The 18,670-nt window shown below is 44.6% G+C and overlaps 1 protein-coding gene across 2 annotated transcripts in view; it reads left to right on the top strand.

Annotated features, from left to right (window-relative positions):
* The first annotated feature begins 249 nt into the window (after positions 1-249).
* The window catches only part of LOC147881163 (uncharacterized), a 62,535-nt gene continuing 44,114 nt past the window's right edge, over positions 250-18,670 (top strand). For both annotated transcript variants that reach the window (XM_087370135.1, XM_087370134.1), the window contains exons 1-4: positions 250-930; positions 1,259-3,038; positions 3,133-3,238; positions 3,345-3,480. In XM_087370135.1, the coding sequence (XP_087226261.1) occupies positions 646-930; positions 1,259-3,038; positions 3,133-3,238; positions 3,345-3,480 (2,307 nt within the window). In that variant the 5' untranslated portion in view covers positions 250-645. The remainder of the gene's footprint in view (positions 931-1,258; positions 3,039-3,132; positions 3,239-3,344; positions 3,481-18,670) is intronic.

The raw sequence follows: 18,670 nt of genomic DNA, 5'->3' as shown, positions 1-18,670 counted from the left end.
GACGTAAGCCTTTGGCCTTTTAATTTAATTTTGAGAATTAAAAGAGAATGAGGACCGCTCATTTTGCAATGCTGGATATGGGTTCCACAAGCGACACGTGTCAGCAAGGAATCCCACCATGTGTATGGCAAAAAGCATATGTTTATTTTTAATTATTAAAAAAAAAGAGATACTCTCACTAGAACGGGAGGTCAGCTCTCTCCTCTCTCGTAGAGAGAGGCTATTTTCTCTCTCTTCGGGATTCGCATGTTTTGCTGGAGGCCATGTGTATTTTGAACTGTCTTGCGTGCCTCGCCGGGCTCTGGCTATGGCGCTCCACCTCTCTTCAACCTCCCTAGCCTTTCTCTCTCCTTCCTTCTTCATTTCCCCTTCTTGGTTTCGCCTCTGCTGCCGCCCTCCCTGAGCTCCCCACTCTTTCGATCGCCTTCCTGCTCCCATTGCCACCCCCGCCGCTTTCGCGAACCTCCTCTCAGCTTTCCTCCCTCCCTCGCATCCCTGCGACGCTCCCCAGATCGTCGTTTTTTGGCTTCCCTCGCGCAGTTTTGATTTTGAAGCTCCGTCCTTGCTCAAGCGATCACAACCCTGCTCTAGCTTACCCAATTCGCGCATCGGTATCGTTTCGGAACTTCCACGCATAGGAGCTGCATGGACTGCTCTGTTGGGCCATTGCGAGCTGGCTCGCTTGCTGCAATGACTTTTGTGGGTTGTTCTTTGGCCTCACCGGTTGGGATCCCAGCACTAAGAGCCCTGACAAACAGTCGTGGAGCAAGTCAAGCTGCGCCCAAGTGTCACGGCACTCTTGTAGCCCAGGCATCTATGAGTAGAGTCTCGGGTGCTGTTCATGGCAGCAATGCAAGGAAGCGTCGTTGGAGAAGGGGTCCAGATCGGCACGAAGACGAGAGCGAGCACGATGGCAGTGAGAACAATTTGGTGCGTCTAAAGTTGTGTTCATACACAGAGTTGCAAAAAAGGAAATTAGTTACAAACGAAGATTCATGTCAAGACTAGTCGACGCATTGTAGCTTTGCCAGGAAATTAAGAAATTGACGATTCCTGATTATTATCATATTCTGCGAGACTTGCTGAAAAGTTCATTGGATGGACATGACAAGGCCTTCTCGATAACTATGACTGGATGTCCGCCATCTCTCTGTCTCTGTCTCTATAGTGTGTCCATGCACAAATGTGCTTTTTTTCTTAGTTGCCTGAAATTGGGCGTAAACTGTGATTTGGATTTGACTCATTTTTTTTGTCACAGAAAAATGAAACTATCCGTGATGCCTCAACAGAGCGCATTGAGGGCCAAGGGTTTTCAGATGATGAGCGTTGTGCCAGTAAGGCGGAACATAACATCAAAGGAGCGGACCTGGACATGTACGTCTATGATCATATACATGGTGACTTGTGGCCAAATGATCCTTACTTCAAAGAAATGGAGGCCTCACAACAGAAAAAAACTGGGGAGGAACACTTGGACAAAAGTAGAACAGAAGCTGCAAGGGATGGTGAAAAGCCTAGCGATGTCCCTCTCAGGGTGGATAACGGAAGGCCAAATAGTGGCGGGGGAAAAGGAAAGCAAGGTGATGGGGCAATTTCAAGTGTAGATGTAAGAATGGCAAGCTTAGGCATTCTTGACGTGAAAGATGGGAAACAGCCTTTTGAAAGCGACAACCAGAGATCCCTAATTAGACAGACAGATAGAAGCAAAGACATACTTAAGGTGAGAATAACAGAGACTTCTGAAAGACCAGCAGACTTTTCAGGATCCCTGGAGTCTCTATGCTCAAACGAATCAGACAGTCAATCTCTGAGACGAGCAGAGCTAGATTCACCAGATTTGCAGTCTTTGAGAAATGCAGAGCTAGATCCAACCGATTTGGAATACTTGATTGATAAAAAACGAACCTCTCTTGGCACGAGGGAATGTGACAATTTTGCTTCAATTGAAACATCAGACATTGCTGCTGATGACCTTTGTAGTGCTGAAAAGCTATCTGTACAGGATTCAATATCAGTAGAGGGGGAGTTGGAGCATCAAATTGCTAAACTCGAAAGACTGCCACCTGAATCTTTTGTCAAACCTGATGAAAGAAGCAATATATTTTCATCAGCAGAGGCAGTTAGCCAAATGGAGACACCTGTCACCCAAGTGCTGACTGTAAAGGGAGTCGGGCCACTTTTGCAGCTGGAAAATCAAGTTTCAGAGGTAATTGTACAGGTTGATGATATCTCAACCCCGGTTGTGGAGCAAGTTGGTCAAGTAGTAGGACAGGTAGCTCAGCTCATTCCTGAACCTATCAAGGAGCAAGTAGTGCAGATGGTAGATCACGTGGAAAAAATTCCAACACATGTTTCTCAAGCTGCTGAACAAGTGGTGTCGAAGGTGGTTGATCAAATGACTGAAGTGTTACCTGATCCTGTTATAGATCAGGTAAGCCAGGTTGCTGAGCAGGTATCGCATGCTGCTGAACAAATTGTTGAAAAGGTTACGAGCCATGTTGTGGATCCTATCACTACCACTGCATCACAAATTACAAATCTGTTGTCATCTGATGAAGATGATGATGAAAGTGATGATGAGTTTGAAGCATACAGGTCATCAGAGAGCCCTGAATTCAAGGGGATTCAGGGTCTCAACAATTTCATTATTGCGCAGGAGGATCAGGGCATTCTTTCTGTTATACATGATGCTTATATTTACATATTGAAGAAACCTTTGCCTGAATTTGTGTTGGCCATGTTTGCAGCACCAATTCTGCTTAGTGTAATGTTCACCATACTTTATCTTCCTGAATTCAGTGGGCTAGCTTTGGATGAGACAGCACGAGAGTTTTTTGAAAACTCTCAGATGAATGCCGAAGGGGGACCATCAGGGCTTCAACTGTCTTGGCAAACAGTTTTTCACGTGTTTATGTTCAGTGTTTCCCTTTCAACGGGCTTACAACCAGAATTATCTCCACTCTCTCCATATACTTTGGTGGTTGCTAATATAAATGCACTTGTCGCTCAGCTTATATTTGTATTCCTCAGTGGTGCAGGTAAGAAGTTGTTTTCTTGCGAAGCTGTTTAGTATCTGGTACGAGTCTCTCTGGGAATATGCATCTGTGAAACTGCTGACCTTGATCTTTTCAGTGTTTGCAAGGTTATCACAACCTTCACAACCTGTCAGGTGCTCAACAGTTGCTCTTGTTTGCCCACCTCCCCTCGGTAGAAGACTACGGAAAGAAGCTTGCCATAAGTAAGAATGTTTTCCTGGGGAATGAAATGCAGATATTCTTGTGACATTGTGCCTTGCTTAGTTACCTGTGATATTTAGCAATAATACACTTATCAATTTATTGCAGGGTTCTTCTGACAAGATATGTTCTGGTTGGGCCCCAGCCCTCTGAATTAGTCGATGTAAAAGTGGATCTTACATATAAGTACAACACGATAACGAGGTCTGGGACCTATTTCCGAACAACACAGTCTTTGAAGCTGGTATAGTATGCCTCTCTAATCACTGGTAACTTATCAGGAAGCAACTTTGTGCCTCGGAAGGATTCAGGAATTGCCTTAATTTTCTGAATCAATTAGGATTCATTGTGTAAAGTGCAATGATGAGTAGACAAAAGCAAAAGTCTTAGTGGCATATATTTAAGTGATTCTTGATAAGCAAATCATTAATCGTAAGGTGTGGTTCATCAAGGATTGCATCCTGCTGACAATTCTGCTCTTTGAGCAAGTGCCACACTTCTGAGAAAGCTCTCTGTCTATCACGTTAAGAATTCGTTAATGTTTCAACATGATGGGGCCTTTCAACAAGTATCTTGGGCATACTTAGGTAGGGATGTGTTCCCAACCATATCAATATGTATCTTGAGCTAGACTCATCTGGAAATGTCTCCCCCATCCCGAAATTTTCATGTTTGGACCGGATTCTTGCCTAGCTAATGATGGACTCGTAAACTAGTATGATTCAGTAGGTATTGTGTCTGTAGGATGGACACTACTTGTTGACGAAAGATGTTTCTACATGTCTACTGAAGTATTTCTCCTGTGAATAAACACCTTTCAAGTGTGGAACCACCTCTCATAGGATAAACCTAATAGGGGAAGAAAAAGATTGTTGCTATGCATTTGAGAAGATTCGGCTGCCATGGTTGTTTCACTAGAGAGAGCCTTCTAACAAGGATCTTATCAAAGGGCCCTACTTTGCATGTTTAGGTCTATGATACCAGTGCGGCCTCTGACAATAGGCAGAATCAGATCCTGACGTCACATGTGTCCTCCGTTCCTGATCAAACGAGATTCTCACATAATGTATATGCCTATCCAATGCACTATGGCGAGAAGCACCAAGAAGAGGCTATATACTAGATGGAGGCAGGATGACTTGGTTCCTGTCAATCCAATGGTAACCCTGGGCATCAAGTGTGAATCAAGCTCATACACTCCATGTAGGGGAACTAGAGGTGTCTAGCACACCTCTATGATATGTAATGTAAACACTGAAAAATGAGAACAAAACCCATCTGGCAGCTTGCAACCTGTTTGGCGTCTCTGTGGCGCTGTGAGACAGTCTATCGTGTGATAAATTGGTGTCGTGTGGTAGAGGGATTGGGTCCCTAGTCCCACATAGTTACCCTTGGCTGTGTAAAGCAATATGTGAAATCAATCTCTAATCTATACGAAGGCCATTCTGATTCACCTCCCAGCCATCACTCTTGACCCATGCCCATTGCCGTTGCATGTGAAGAGATTCTCATCTCTTCCATTGGCTAGGATCTTCTAGAGCTCCCCCCAAACCGTGTGCATGACAAGTGTAGTTTTGTGATGCCAAATGTCCTGCTTTGGACTATGCCTTTCAGGCCCTTAATGCATCCTAGTTTACCCCTAGGCCCTAGCCTTCTTTGAATTGCAATGATTCATCAGTTTCAAAAGACCCGGTCACCACTAACCTTACATGCAGGCATATGCCTTCGTGGTTTCACCTTCAGGTTCCAACATTACAATTGACATAATATTCCCTTCCCCTATTCACTCTCCCTCTCATTTCTATTAGTTAGTTACTCATCGCCTACCTCCTACCGTCAATTAATCTATCCTTATCCTTAAATTAATGTCCGTGTCTGTGCATCTCCCACCCCCGCGTCTGCGCCTCTCACTCCATTCCTGCGCCTCTCAACTTCTTCTTCTACTCCTGTGCATCTCCCCCACTCCTACACCTCTCCCTCCCTCGCCTCCTGTAAAACACTACAACTATTCCTACTGCAGATCACGGGAGCAGCACCAATTCTTTCCTCCCAGCCAACCTTGCTGAAGCACACGAGCTGACAGAGAATCCAAATCAGAAAAACATACGTGAATCACACATTCTCTTCTCTCTCTAGCTTCAACAAGCCCCATCCCCCTAGATGGATCTAGATGCCACATGTCATCATTACAGGGCCTTCCTAATGCAACATTTCACCCCTCTCTTGGGATGCATTAATATCCTTTGCCCCTAGGCACATTCCTTGCATTAGGCCCTTAGCCTTAGATCCACCTAGTCTGGTGCTATCAACCCTCACCTAGGACCTTGACATTAATTCCCTCCCGATCATTTACATGAAGCGCAAACAAATATATATTACAAATATAGATCCTTTAAGGGAAATGTCGACTGATTCTTCCGAGGTCATGCTACCTCGGCTAGAGCGTAACATTCCTTCCGTCTTCAGACATCAGCGTCCTTGATGATAAAATCTGGGAACACTCTCCGCAACTGGTATACGGATTCCCAGGTAGCTTCGGATAGAGGCTAACCATGCCATGCAACCAGCACCGTGGGTATCTTCCGATTTCGTATTTGCATTGTTCCTCGGTCCAGGATTCTTGTTGGTTTGCGCCTCGCATTATCCTCTATCTCCTGAAACAAAACCACACCTTCGATTAGTGAGTCACCTGTATGTAAAAATTTCTTTAAGCGCGAAACATGAAAAACCGGGTGCACCTTACACCCCTGTGGCAATTCTAATTTATAGGCTACCTTGCCTATTCTCTTTAGAATTAACCACAGCCCACCGTATCGAGGTGATAACTTAGCACACTCTCCTGAAGTCAATGACTTCGAGTGCGAAGGAACTTTGAGAAAAACTTTTTCTCCTTCCTTAAATACTCTTATAGACCGGTTTTCATCCGCATACACCTTGGCTCTATCCATAGCCTGGCGGATATTAGCTCTCGCAAGTGCTAGCATCTCCCGCATCTGAACCACAAAGTTCGCGGCACTAGGCACTTTCTGAGGTACTCCAACTATAGTTGGATTGGCTGGTCTATAACCATAGTTCAGATCAAACGGACTGAACCCTGTAGAGGAATGTTTTCTATCATTGTAGGCAAACTCCAACAATGGCAACCACTTGTCCCATGTATGTTGCCTCAATGACACATATGCCCTCAGCATATCCTCTAAAGTCTGGTTGACTCTCTCCGTCTGACCATCCGTCTCATTCCCAAAAGTCTGGACCGCTGTCCAAAAATGACTGGTAAATCTAACATCTCTGTCTGACACTATGGATCTAGGCAATCCATGCAGATGAAATATATGTCTAATAAACAAATCTGCCACTTGCGGGGCACTAACAGACTCTCTAGGCGGAATGAAGTGAGCCATCTTGGTTAGACGATCAACCACCACAAGGATAGAATCATACCCTCCTTGTGTCGTAGGTAGCCCTACAATAAAGTCCATGGAAATGCTCTCCCACTTACTCAGTGGTATTTCCAAGGGCTGTAAAAGTCCGGGTGGCTTCACCCGCTCGGCCTTACTTACCTGACACGAGAAACACCGTGTCACATATTCATGAATATGCTTTTTCATCTTTGGCCAAAAGAAATCTCGCTTCACGAGATCATATGTTTTCTCGACTCTTGGATGTCCCGCACATGGGCTATCATGGCACTGTCGAATGACTCTCTGCCTGAGATCATTCTGACTAGGTACTACCACCTTGCCATTTCTTTTCAGCATACCATCCCTTATGGTATATCTTGCATATGTTTGGCCTTTTCTGGATGCCAGGTCATCCTTTTCATTTTCCTCGGGTTTTAACACATGAGCCTTAGGCCATAAGCTTTGGACAAACTCGTCCACTTTTTTGAGTTTCTCTGATCTCGGTCATTAGAGCACTCTCTAATACCATGAAACTCATATTGTGCATAATGCGAGACAATGCATCAGCAACCTTGTTATCTTTTCCTCTTCGGTACCGAATCGTTAAATTAAACTCCTGCATGAGCTCTGCCCACCTAGCTTGGCGGCCCCTCAAGTCAGGCTGTTTACAAAAAATGTTTCAGAGTATCATGATCCACATCCACATAAAACTCTGAACCATACAAATAATGCCTCCATGTTTTCAAAGCATGGATAACAGCATACAACTCCAATTCATGAGTTGGCCAATTCCTTTGAGAGGGAGAAAGCTTCTTGCTTTCAAAGGCTACTGGCCTTCCCTCTTGAAGGAGGACTGCTCCTACCGCAATGCCACTTGCATCGGTTTCCAGAAACAACGGTTTCTGGGGATCAACTATTTTTAACACCGGTCCTATGACCACAGCTTGTTTTATGGTGTTAAAACTTTCTTGTTGATTCTGTCCCCATATAAAAGGTACTTTATCTGAGGTCAGATCAGTCAATGGCGATACTATTTCGGAATATCCTTTGATATGCCTTCTATAAAATTGGACAAATCCCAAGAATGATCGCAACGCGGCCAGACTCTGAGGGATTGGCCAAGTCAGTATCGCAGCCACTTTCTTTGGATCCATTTCTACCCCCTGTGGAGTAATTATGAATCCTAAATATTCAAGCCTAACCATACACAGTATAGTTTCCTTTTTATTTACATAAAGACTGGCTTTCCTCAAAGTATTGAACACTATTCTCAGGTGTTCACGATGCTCAGTAATACTTTTACTGAACACTAGAATATCGTCAATAAAATGTACTACAAACTTTCCGATATACGGACGTAGTAAATCGTTCATAAGCATGACGAATGTCGCTGGAGCATTGGTAAGTCCAAAGGGCATTACCAAAAACTCATAATGACCAAACCTGCTTCTGAAAGCGGTTTTATGCACATCCTCGGCTCTAATCCGGATTTGATGGTAGCCACACTTAAGATCTATCTTGCTGAAAATCACGGCTCCATGTAATGCATCTAGCAAAGCATCAATCCGAGCCATCAGATACCTGTGCTTACTAGTGATATTATTCAATGCTCTGTAATCTATACAGAGGTGAAACGTATCATCCTTTTTCTTCTTTAATATCACTGGCGAAGCAAAAGGTGAGAAACTTGGTTGAATCTGCCCCAACTTGAGGTATTCTTCCAGTTGTCTACGCACCTCCGCCTCTTCAGTAAAACTCATTCTATAGGGAGGTCTATTTACAGGTTCTGCCCCCGGGATCAGTTCAATCTTATGCTGAACATTCCGCTCTGGAGGTAACCCATAAGGTAGTTCATCCCTAAAACATTCAGAGAACTCCTCTGTTATAAGATCAGCCAGCTTGGCCATCTCACCACTTTGCGTAACATCAGTGCTAGCTGAAGAATCATCAACCGGCTCTACCGATGCTGTGCAAAGGAATAAAAACTCTTCTTGAGCTTTTCGGATTTCCATCACGGAAACCAACGGTCCCTGAGGTATATCTTTCTCACCTCGCAAGACATAAAGCACATCATTCATCTTGAATTGATATACGTGCTTTTTCCAATCAATGGCTGGATTCTTCCTAGAATGCCACGCCATACCCAGGGCTATATCTGCATGAGCAAGCTTGGTCATTTCAAAATCAAGCTTCTCAGCATAGTCCTGAATCCGAAGCTCCAACTGGGTAACCCTTTGGTCCCATACTTCAGTTGAACTTCCATCTGCCATCCTGACTGTATACGCATAGTCAGATGGACTTGTCTTTAATTTCAGCCTCTTCACGAGCTTGGAGCTAATCACATTGTGAGTTGACGCCGAGTCAAACAACACAATGACATCATGATTGGCCACTTGCCCTTTCATTTTAATTAACTCCGTATCATTAAAGGCTGTATACCCCGTTGCTGCAGGCTTAGATAGGATGTTATCAGGTGCACTCGTTACTAGCTTAGCAACAGACACACATAACAAACAAGGTACTAACCTTTGAGAAGATCCCGCTAGCTGAATCTGCATCTCTTCTGCTCTGGGACTTCCTTCCATCTCCACGTCGCATTCTGAGATCACCATCTCAGCCATCCGACGATCTTTGTTACGTGGACAATCCTTCCACTGATGAGGCTGAAGGCAACCAAAACATAAGCCTTCTCTCCTCGCTTTTTCCCTTTGTTCTGGGTTTAAGGGAGACTTAGACCAAGCCCGGGCTGCCATTGGGGTTACTTTCCTCTTCACTCCAATGGTGGTACTTGGTTTAGGAGTTTCAGCCGGTTTCGCCTGCTTGGCTTGACCACTCGGCTGAGAACCACTCCCTCTACTAATCCATTTCTTCTTAAACCCAGACTTCTTCGGATACCCATACTGGGTTCCGACCTGTGCAAACCCACTTGGCCTGCTGCCCTTGGCATCTTCATAGTTCAGGGCTATGGCTATTGCATCATCTAACGTGTTCGCGTACTTAGCCCGAACTTCCATTTTTATTCGATCATTCAATCCAAATATGAAATCTTTCACTTGGATTGATTGAGGCAGGGGTTCATCAACCTTCATTACACTCTCTCGAAACTTATCAGTGTATTCTGCCACCGATAAATTTCTCTGACGAAGGTTCCTATATTGATCCCAAGCTCGGGATGCTTCGTCAGGAGGTAAGAAGTGTTTCCTGAATTCTCTTTTAAACCCCTCCCAGGTAGTGGATGCTATACCATCTTTTTGTTGCTTAATCCACCACCGATCCGCTGCCTCACTAAACATGTGGGTGGCCTCGCAGATCTTCTTGATGTCATTTCTGATTTCACAAATGGCGAACGCCTCATCCCATTTGTGTAACCAGGTCTCAATGACATCGGAACTACGGTCGTTCATCCGACCAGAATACTTTTCTGGCCTGTAATTGGCAATATTTGGCACTTTAGCCTTCCTAGGCTCGACCGTATGGACACTAGACTCCGGTTCCATTGGAGCCTTTCCCTTCTCCTCTCGAGAAGGTCTGGCAGACATACTGTGTATCGCTCTCCTAAGTTCAGAATGCCCTGCATTGGCCTGCAACTGCTGCGCTAATAACTGTTGCAAGGCATCCTCAAGCAATGCAATCCTACCAGATAAAGTGTGAGCTACTGGATGCGACACCTGCTGGGTCGGCCGGATTCCTGACTCACCAGGGTCCCTCCTGGAAGCCCCTTCTTCTGCTTCCATTCAGTTCAATGGGTGTTTTGTTTTGTTTTGTTTTTTTTTAAAACACCGCTAGAAAACTGTATTTACAAACTGACGCAATTCAGTGTACTGACACTTTGACACAATTCCCTACACTAGGGAATTCCTGCAATCCCACATGCACACTGACTAGGCATTTGACACAGGCATATATCTCAAACAACGCTTTTCCCTATCCTAGGGAAGCTCCTGCAAACTAATCACTTACGAGATCCTGTTTATGAAAGCAGAGCATCAACCGACTAAATCAAGAAAAAAAAAAACACGGAATTGATGGAGGTCAAAGAGAGCTCCCTGGTCATCAACGATTTCGTCACAGCCTTCTTGGATCCATGCAAATCCAACTAACAGTCTCCCGCACTGTCTACACAATCCCACTACGTGCACGACCCAGGGAAATGCGTTCAGCTTCGCCCTCGCTGACCAAGTCCTGAATACGTGGCCAGCTGCTCGTCGAATAGCACTCCACCATGCGTCACCTTGGAATCCCTCCATACGTATCTCTGTCACGCTTCCTTTCACAAGTGCGTTCCGTCAAAGTCTTTCATAATCTCTGTTTGCGTGGCCTCTTATCCTTGCCTACGTTCTCTGATCTCAGCTCCACACTGTTCAAGCCCCTACACTCCTGCGACAAGTCTGCAACCAAGAGCTTTGCTTGAGCGTCGCTCCAGTCACAGCTTACGAGCTGGCTGCGTGGCGTTGGAGAGCTTTGACCGTAAGTGCGCCAGGGAAGCAGATCAAGAACTATTACGGGCCAGCCAGACCCGTAGCCAAATAACGGGAGATATGACGAAGCATATTTTTACAGGCTCCGCATAACCTCCGTAATCCATCCCGCGTGTCGCTCATCCACGAATCATCGAAGGCCTCCCGTCAACAATCACTGGTTCCGTCGTAGACCACGATCACTGGTTCCATCGTAGACCACGATCACTGGTTCCGTCGTCGACCACGTCGATCCCGTCCGTCCATCGCAGGTCACAAGTAGTCGAGTCGCCACACCTACGCTCCACGCCTGCTATCCGCTATCACCAATCCCCGCATGGACTCTCCGTCACCCAGATCGTCTTTCTCACCTAACAACCTCCTGGAGGCAGTACGGGATGAGCGAAATCCGTCCCCTCTCTAACTCCTAATACCTTCCCTTGGTCTCTTCCCTTGAGCTCTGATACCAAATGTAAAACACTACAACTATTCCTACTGCAGATCACGGGAGCAGCACCAATTCTTTCCTCCCAGCCAACCTTGCTGAAGCACACGAGCTGACAGAGAATCCAAATCAGAAAAACATACGTGAATCACACATTCTCTTCTCTCTCTAGCTTCAACAAGCCCCATCTCCCTAGATGGATCTAGATGCCACATGTCATCATCACAGGGCCTTCCTAATGCAACATTTCACCCCTCTCTTGGGATGCATTAATATCCTTTGCCCCTAGGCACATTCCTTGCATTAGGCCCTTAGCCTTAGATCCACCTAGTCTGGTGCTATCAACTCTCACCTAGGACCTTGACATTAATTCCCTCCCGATCATTTACATGAAGCGCAAACAAATATATATTACAAATATAGATCCTTTAAGGGAAATGTCGATCGATTCTTCCGAGGTCATGCTACCTCGGCTAGAGCGTAACACCTCCTCTCATCTTCTTCCTCCTTCCAGCTTCCCTCTCCCCCCCCACCTCCTATTCTTCCTTCAGGAGGCTTTCACAGCCCCCCTTCTCCTCTCTTCAGCATGGGCTGCTCTTTATAGAGCCAACAGTTGGAAGCTCATACCCTTCTCTCGAATCTTCATGAGGCGTTAATTTTTTACACTCCCTCGCGCTTACATTAATTGGAATAAGGCTTACGTTAAATTTTTACACTCCCCCGCCCTTCGCTACACAAATTAATTAATTGCCGAGTTTTCAATTTGGGGGTACCTATTTCCCTTCCCCTAAAAGAATGGTTTACAAATCCTTGAAATCAAAATTGGGAAACCTCCTTTAGAGATTGCTTGCCTTTTCCCATGTTGAACTCTTTAGGTCTCTCGTTCCATTCAACTAGAAACTCTCGATATATTGTATGTCAAGTTCTTTTTGTTGTCTACCTAAAAATATTTCTTGTTCATGTGGTAAAGATGTAGATTAAACGAGTTCAATTAGGACATCATATCCTAGTTTCCTTTTGAGTGTACTTACATGAAATGCGGAATGTACTCTACATCCTTCTGGCAGAGCTAGTAAGCAAGTTCTCCATTCTCTTAAGTATTAAGAATGCTCATAATGCTAGGAGACAACTTATACGTGTACCTATTTTGAGGGTTTTTGAAGATTCTGGCACCTTAAGATTAACTTCTTGCTCTAGCTTGAGCCCTTTAATGCTATCCTTATCTAGCTAACGTTAGCATTTGATTCATATCCTCAAGAAAGTCTCTAGCTGCCTGGACTTTCTCTTTTACTAGTCCCACCATTTCATTTACCATTGGCATTCGGCTTAGGGAATCTGCTGCTACATTGAATTTCCCATTCCAGTATTGGATATCAAATTCTTGTGTTTCAGCCAATCTAGTTTTTTCTTCTTTTAAGCTCTGGGTGATTGCAAATCCGTTTGATGCTTTTTGATCAAATATGATCTCAAATTTAGACCATATAAATAGTGCCTCCATTTCTTAGTGCATGGTAGAAGTACAGTGCCAACAAAATCATAGCATCTCTTTCAACCCTGAATGGGGTCCCAATACCTTTTAAGACATGAACTACACGTATAGCCAACTTTTTAGTTTTTCAAAACTCTTTCTTTGAGGTTCATGGCAAATGAAGTCCCTTCCCTAAGTCGATCCATCATTGGAATAGCTATCTTAGTATATCCTTGGATAAATGCTCTATAAAATCCAAGCAAACATAAGAATATTTGTAATTCCTCTAAATTTGTTGGATGTGGCCATTCTAATATGGCCCTTATTTTTTCAAGATCCATACAAATCTCTTTTCTTGGTATATACTATTGTAGGCCATTCTATGGGCTATCCATAGGTGCCACTTATTCCTTGGTATGTGCCTCGTAGGCCTAGTTATAGTCAGTTAGGACTATTGGTACAGTTAGTACATGTACCGCCTAGGTCAGTTAGGACACTTAGTTCAGTTAGGGCAGTTAGCCCTAGGGTTTTGTTATGTTGGCTCCCCCTTAAGCCTCCACTCTCAATTTTGCAGCAATCTATTACAGCATCTCGTTTTTCTCCTTGTGTTCTCCATTTTTGAGCTTCCATTGCTTGCCATAGCCAACAGTGGTATCAAAGCAGGTTGGGAATCCATTCCCTCAGCCATTGACAGCTTTCCCAAGCTGTTTGGCAGCCTCTTAAGCTCTCATTCCTGCTGGTCTTGCTGATTTCTACACACCCGTGAGTGTTGGTGGCCTCTCCAAGCACTTTTGTCGTGACAACCCTCTTTTTGACGTGAGAAGACTGCACTTTGGAGCAACCACCGCGAAGGGAGCTGCGTTTCGGAGCATTTTCCAGCCTGCTGCAGCAAATTCGACCACACGTGTGAAATTATTGTAACTATATAGAATCTGTACAACTGTACAGCACTGCACATAACTTGTACGGCTCTGACAGACAGCATTTAATGATGTACGAAACTTGTACGTCTCTGTCAGACAGCATTTAATGCTGTACGAAACCTGTACGGCCCTGTCTGACAGCATTTAAAGCTGTACGGAAATTGTACGGTCCTATCAGACAATATTTAATGTTGTGCAGGGATCTGTACAGACCTTTCTGACAACATTTAATGTAGGATGGGTCTGCCTCGGGGTGCATGCCAGCCAGTTTGAAGATTTCTCAGCACTTTGGAGCTACTTCGTGAAGCGTGCAAGCGTTTTGGATCTGCCTCGAGCTGCGTGCCGGTGGTTGAAGACTTTTGGAGCTTGTTGAAGTGATATGGAGTCCACTCCTTGAGCCCATTCTTCCTCTTTTGGCATCCCTTTGCCTCGGGCTGCGAGTACCCCTCCATTGGATCTCTTTCTTTTCATTTCTAAGTGCTCTCCTCCTCGTGGGAGCACTTTCTCTTGCTGTAATTCTCATTTCCAGCCCTCATTTGCTCGCATTCAGAGCCTTACACTGCTGTCCTTTCGGGCTACATCATTGGGTAAGCCATTGTTGCATTGGTTCTTTCCAATTTCTGCTTCATTTGTAGTTTGGAAAGGCCCCATGTTGCCTTGGAAGGCCTCGTGTTGCCTTTTGGGGATCAGATACACCAATGCATGCAGAATTTGAATGCCGATTGGCCCTCCAATGGGGAAGAGCGCCCTCGTGAGAGTACTTGTTTCTTTTTCGACCTACATGCAAGGTGGGAGAGAGATGACGGATGAATGCAATGCGGTAGAAAGAATGCAACGTGAGATTCACAATGAAAGGGTGATACCCTTTCATTAATGTCCCTTGAGATCACTCAAGTTCCATCTTCCCATTTACACCTACCCTTAGCCTATGACCCATGCACCTACCATTCAATGCACTCTAATGCACCCTTTCCCTTTCCTATTGCCCCTAGGACCTAGACACGTGTGTGCACATCTTTATTACTAATCATTGGCCAATGTTACATAGTTTTGGCGGTACTATTTACACCGCTTGATCGATCATAAATACAAACATATAATCGCACCATCAAATTGGCGCCTAACAATAATAAAGTTCTAATGACTATTAATTAACTAAATAATCATTTCTCTTGTCATGACACTCCCTCCTGCTTGAATGAGGAGAAGTCCTCTTCTGGATTATTGCTTGTCTCTTCCTCTTACGTGCACTTTCTCTTGTTACTTCTGCCATTGCATCGCCTCTTTGTAATCTGCGAGTATCTGTGGAAAATCTGTAAAGAACTCTTCTTCCATCCATTGTGCATCACTAGCTGGCTGGTTTTTAAACTTCAGTAAATACATATATCTCTTCTTTCCACGAGTACTCTTCTCTTTATGGTACACGATCTGTTCCGGAGTAAGAACTTCAGTCCCATCTTCAAGTTCAGGTTCTTCTTGATGCTGAGTATCCAAAAACGCAGAAGTATCGCCTAGACTTTAGTAATGCCCAGGAGCTCACACAGTGTTGTGCGTGTGGGATGTGGAATCACAAACTTCTTTACTTAATGTGCATGACATAGATGTGCAGACTCATCAATAGACAATGAACTAGCCAGATATAGAAGACACCAAAACTTATATATTTCCGTCCAAAACTATGGACACAATACAAAAGAGATAGATCCAGAGTCCCACCAATGGTGTGGTCCTCTGATCTAACCACAAGGTCCTTCTCCTATCTGCCGGCTATCTCTAGACTCAAGCCCGCGTGCTCCACCTCGAGCGTAAGTAGACTTTCCGTCCAGTGTGTTCTTCTCCACGTTACTGCCTGTGAATCAGCCTAGGTGGGCAGCCCCTGCCAAGCTTTGTCTGCAGCACACAAGTCCCTGTTCCACTGATCCAACCTGCTTGTGAATGGCTGCTCCAGAAGGTATGATGATCTTAGCACCTTGTTGCTTTAGAAGACAGCCAAGGTAGCCTCTCCCTAGAGCTAAGTCTACAGCACCTACTGCACTCTCTCACCTCTTGTAGATATGCCCAGAGAGTAGGCTTCGTGCTGCTCCTTTCTGCCCTGGAACTGCTGGCTATTGGATATTTAATGGGGCATGAAGCCCCTCCTTTTATAGGCCTAGGGGCCTGTCAAAAACCCACCCAGTCTGTCCCAATCTGGGCCAACTGGACAGACCAGGTTGGCTGGCCCAACCGACCTGGTTGGGTCAGCCCAAACAGCCCTTTAAGGGCTCACAAAACTAAGGGCCTTTGGCCCACACTTCTAGGGCTTTTGGTCCTCCAATTAAGGCAAGGTCCCAGCCCTGTATCTCTTCAAATTGCTCACATGAAAGATGTTCTTCATACGCCAGTGGGCTGGTAACTTCAGCTCATACGCTCTGGATCCTTCTTCTGGATATAAAGCTGCTGAAATCTGAAATGGACCATAAAACTTCTGTGCTAGCTTGACATGTTTGGTACTTCCTCTCACTGACATGATTCTTCTTTTATCAATCTTCAATAAAACCCAATCATCCTCCTTGTAATAATCTTCTTTTCTTTTTTTATTGGCTACCTTGGATTGTTGAACCTGGGCCTTCTTAATATGTTCTTTTACCTGCTCAATAACCTGTGACATATCCTCAGCAAACTGGTCAGCAGCAAAAATTCGCTCCCCCAAGTGTGTTATTGGAGTGGGTAAACATTGCCCATAGATGATTTCAAATGGGGCTTTCTTGGTGGAAGTATGTACAGTGTTATTATAAGCAAACTCTAACATGGGTAAGAACTCTGGCCACCTTCTAAGTTGGTCATGGACATAAGCTCGAAGTAAAGTAATTATGGTTTGATTGGCATTCTCACTTTGTCCATCTCCTTGAGGATGGAAGGCTGTAGTAAATTTCAGTTTGGTTCCGAGATTCTCTAATAGAGCTGTCCAAAAGTTGCTAATGTGCAATGTGGCAAGAGCAAGCTTCTCTTGCTCGGTCTTGTCTTGATGGGCAAAGTATAGCTCAAAATGACGAATCCAATTGAGGATCTTGTCAGCCTCCCTCGCCCCATCATATTTGGGGAACTCAATTCTCTCTCGCGGTTGGAATTTGGACCTCTTAGAAGGGTTACTCAACTCTTCATCCCCGAAGTTTAAAGTCCTCTTAGTCCCTAATCTTGTCATAATGGACTGCTCAATCATATTGCTAAGCTGGAAAACCAGCTTATCAACAGGAGTCTCCTCTCTTCCTCTTGCACTTGGATTAGAATCCATGTGTATTGGGTTTTGAGTTGAAGGCGTGAACTCATCACCTTGTTCTTGGCTGGTCTCATTTCTTCTTTCATTTCGAAAGGAGAACTCCCTATCAGGAGGTTCTTGAAGGAGAGACTGCTGTAAATCTATTTGTGGGTTATCATACTCAAGATGTGTATAACTCTCACCTAATCCATCCTCTTCAAGAGGGGGTGAAGGTGTTCTTTCTCTCTCTCCTTGGGGTAATGGAGGAAAAGGAATAAGTTCATTGTTATATGTCCCTTCCCCTTCCATTCTTTCCTTTTAGTAGTACAAGAGAGAAAATGTCTTGCTGTAATTTCAAAAAAGAAGGTTTATTTTACAGCAAACTTCAAGTGTTGTAGAGGTGGTGGTACTTATCCGACTCCCGCTTCGTTTGTGTTGAGAAGACACTTAAAATGACCTCCTTTCCCTTCTCTTTCAAGCTTTTCTTCTTGTATTTCTGCTGTAAACTGGTACGCTCCGTTTGGGCTACTTGTTTTGAGCGGATTGGAGCTCTAGATACCGTTATAGGGGGTACTTGATGGGTGGATCACTCCCTTAAAATCTTATTCCGGTCTGACTTCCCGTTGGGTAGAACGGGAATCCCTTTTTCTCACGGTTTAAGGGTACATTCACATGGGGAGGGCGAGAACACCTCGTTCACTGTTGAAGGCCATAATTTTTTTCAGAAAAATCCCTTGTCTCATAACCTCGAGATCGGTCAGTCGTGATCCTTTTCCGCCAACCTCTCTTGCGACTCCCGTCATTCGCAACTGTCGCCCTCTTCTCGTCCCGCTCGTGGATCGTTGCTGCTCTGATACCAAATGTGAAGATCGACACTTTTCGAAAATGCAAATGTGTGCAATGCATGCAGAATTTGAATGCCGATTGGCCCTCCAATGGGGAAGAGCGCCCTCGTGAGAGTACTTGTTTCTTTTTCGACCTACATGCAAGGTGGGAGAGAGATGACGGATGAATGCAATGCGGTAGAAAGAATGCAACGTGAGATTCACAATGAAAGGGTGATACCCTTTCATTAATGTCCCTTGAGATCACTCAAGTTCCATCTTCCCATTTACACCTACCCTGAGCCTATGACCCATGCACCTACCATTCAATGCACTCTAATGCACCCTTTCCCTTTCCTATTGCCCCTAGGACCTAGACACGTGTGTGCACATCTTTATTACTAATCATTGGCCAATGTTACATAGTTTTGGCAGTACTATTTACACCGCTTGATCGATCATAAATACAAACATATAACCGCACCATCAAATTGGCGCCTAACAATAATAAAGTTCTAATGACTATTAATTAACTAAATAATCATTTCTCTTGTCATGACAAGAGTCTCTTGCAGGCATAAGCTTTGAAGCTTGGGCATAATTTTGTCACTTGATTTTGAGAGGTTGCCTTTCTCTCATTTGCTTTGCCATTTGGTGCATTTGTCTTGAATCTCAGCATCA

Source organism: Dipteris shenzhenensis, chromosome 31 (assembly GCF_047967505.1).
Source record: "Dipteris shenzhenensis isolate YYH24624 ecotype China chromosome 31, Dip_SZ_1.0, whole genome shotgun sequence".
In the NCBI taxonomy this organism is placed as follows: Eukaryota; Viridiplantae; Streptophyta; class Polypodiopsida; order Gleicheniales; family Dipteridaceae; genus Dipteris; species Dipteris shenzhenensis.
The sequence above is the reverse complement of the archived record's forward strand: the minus strand, read 5'-3'. Positions and strand labels throughout refer to the sequence as shown.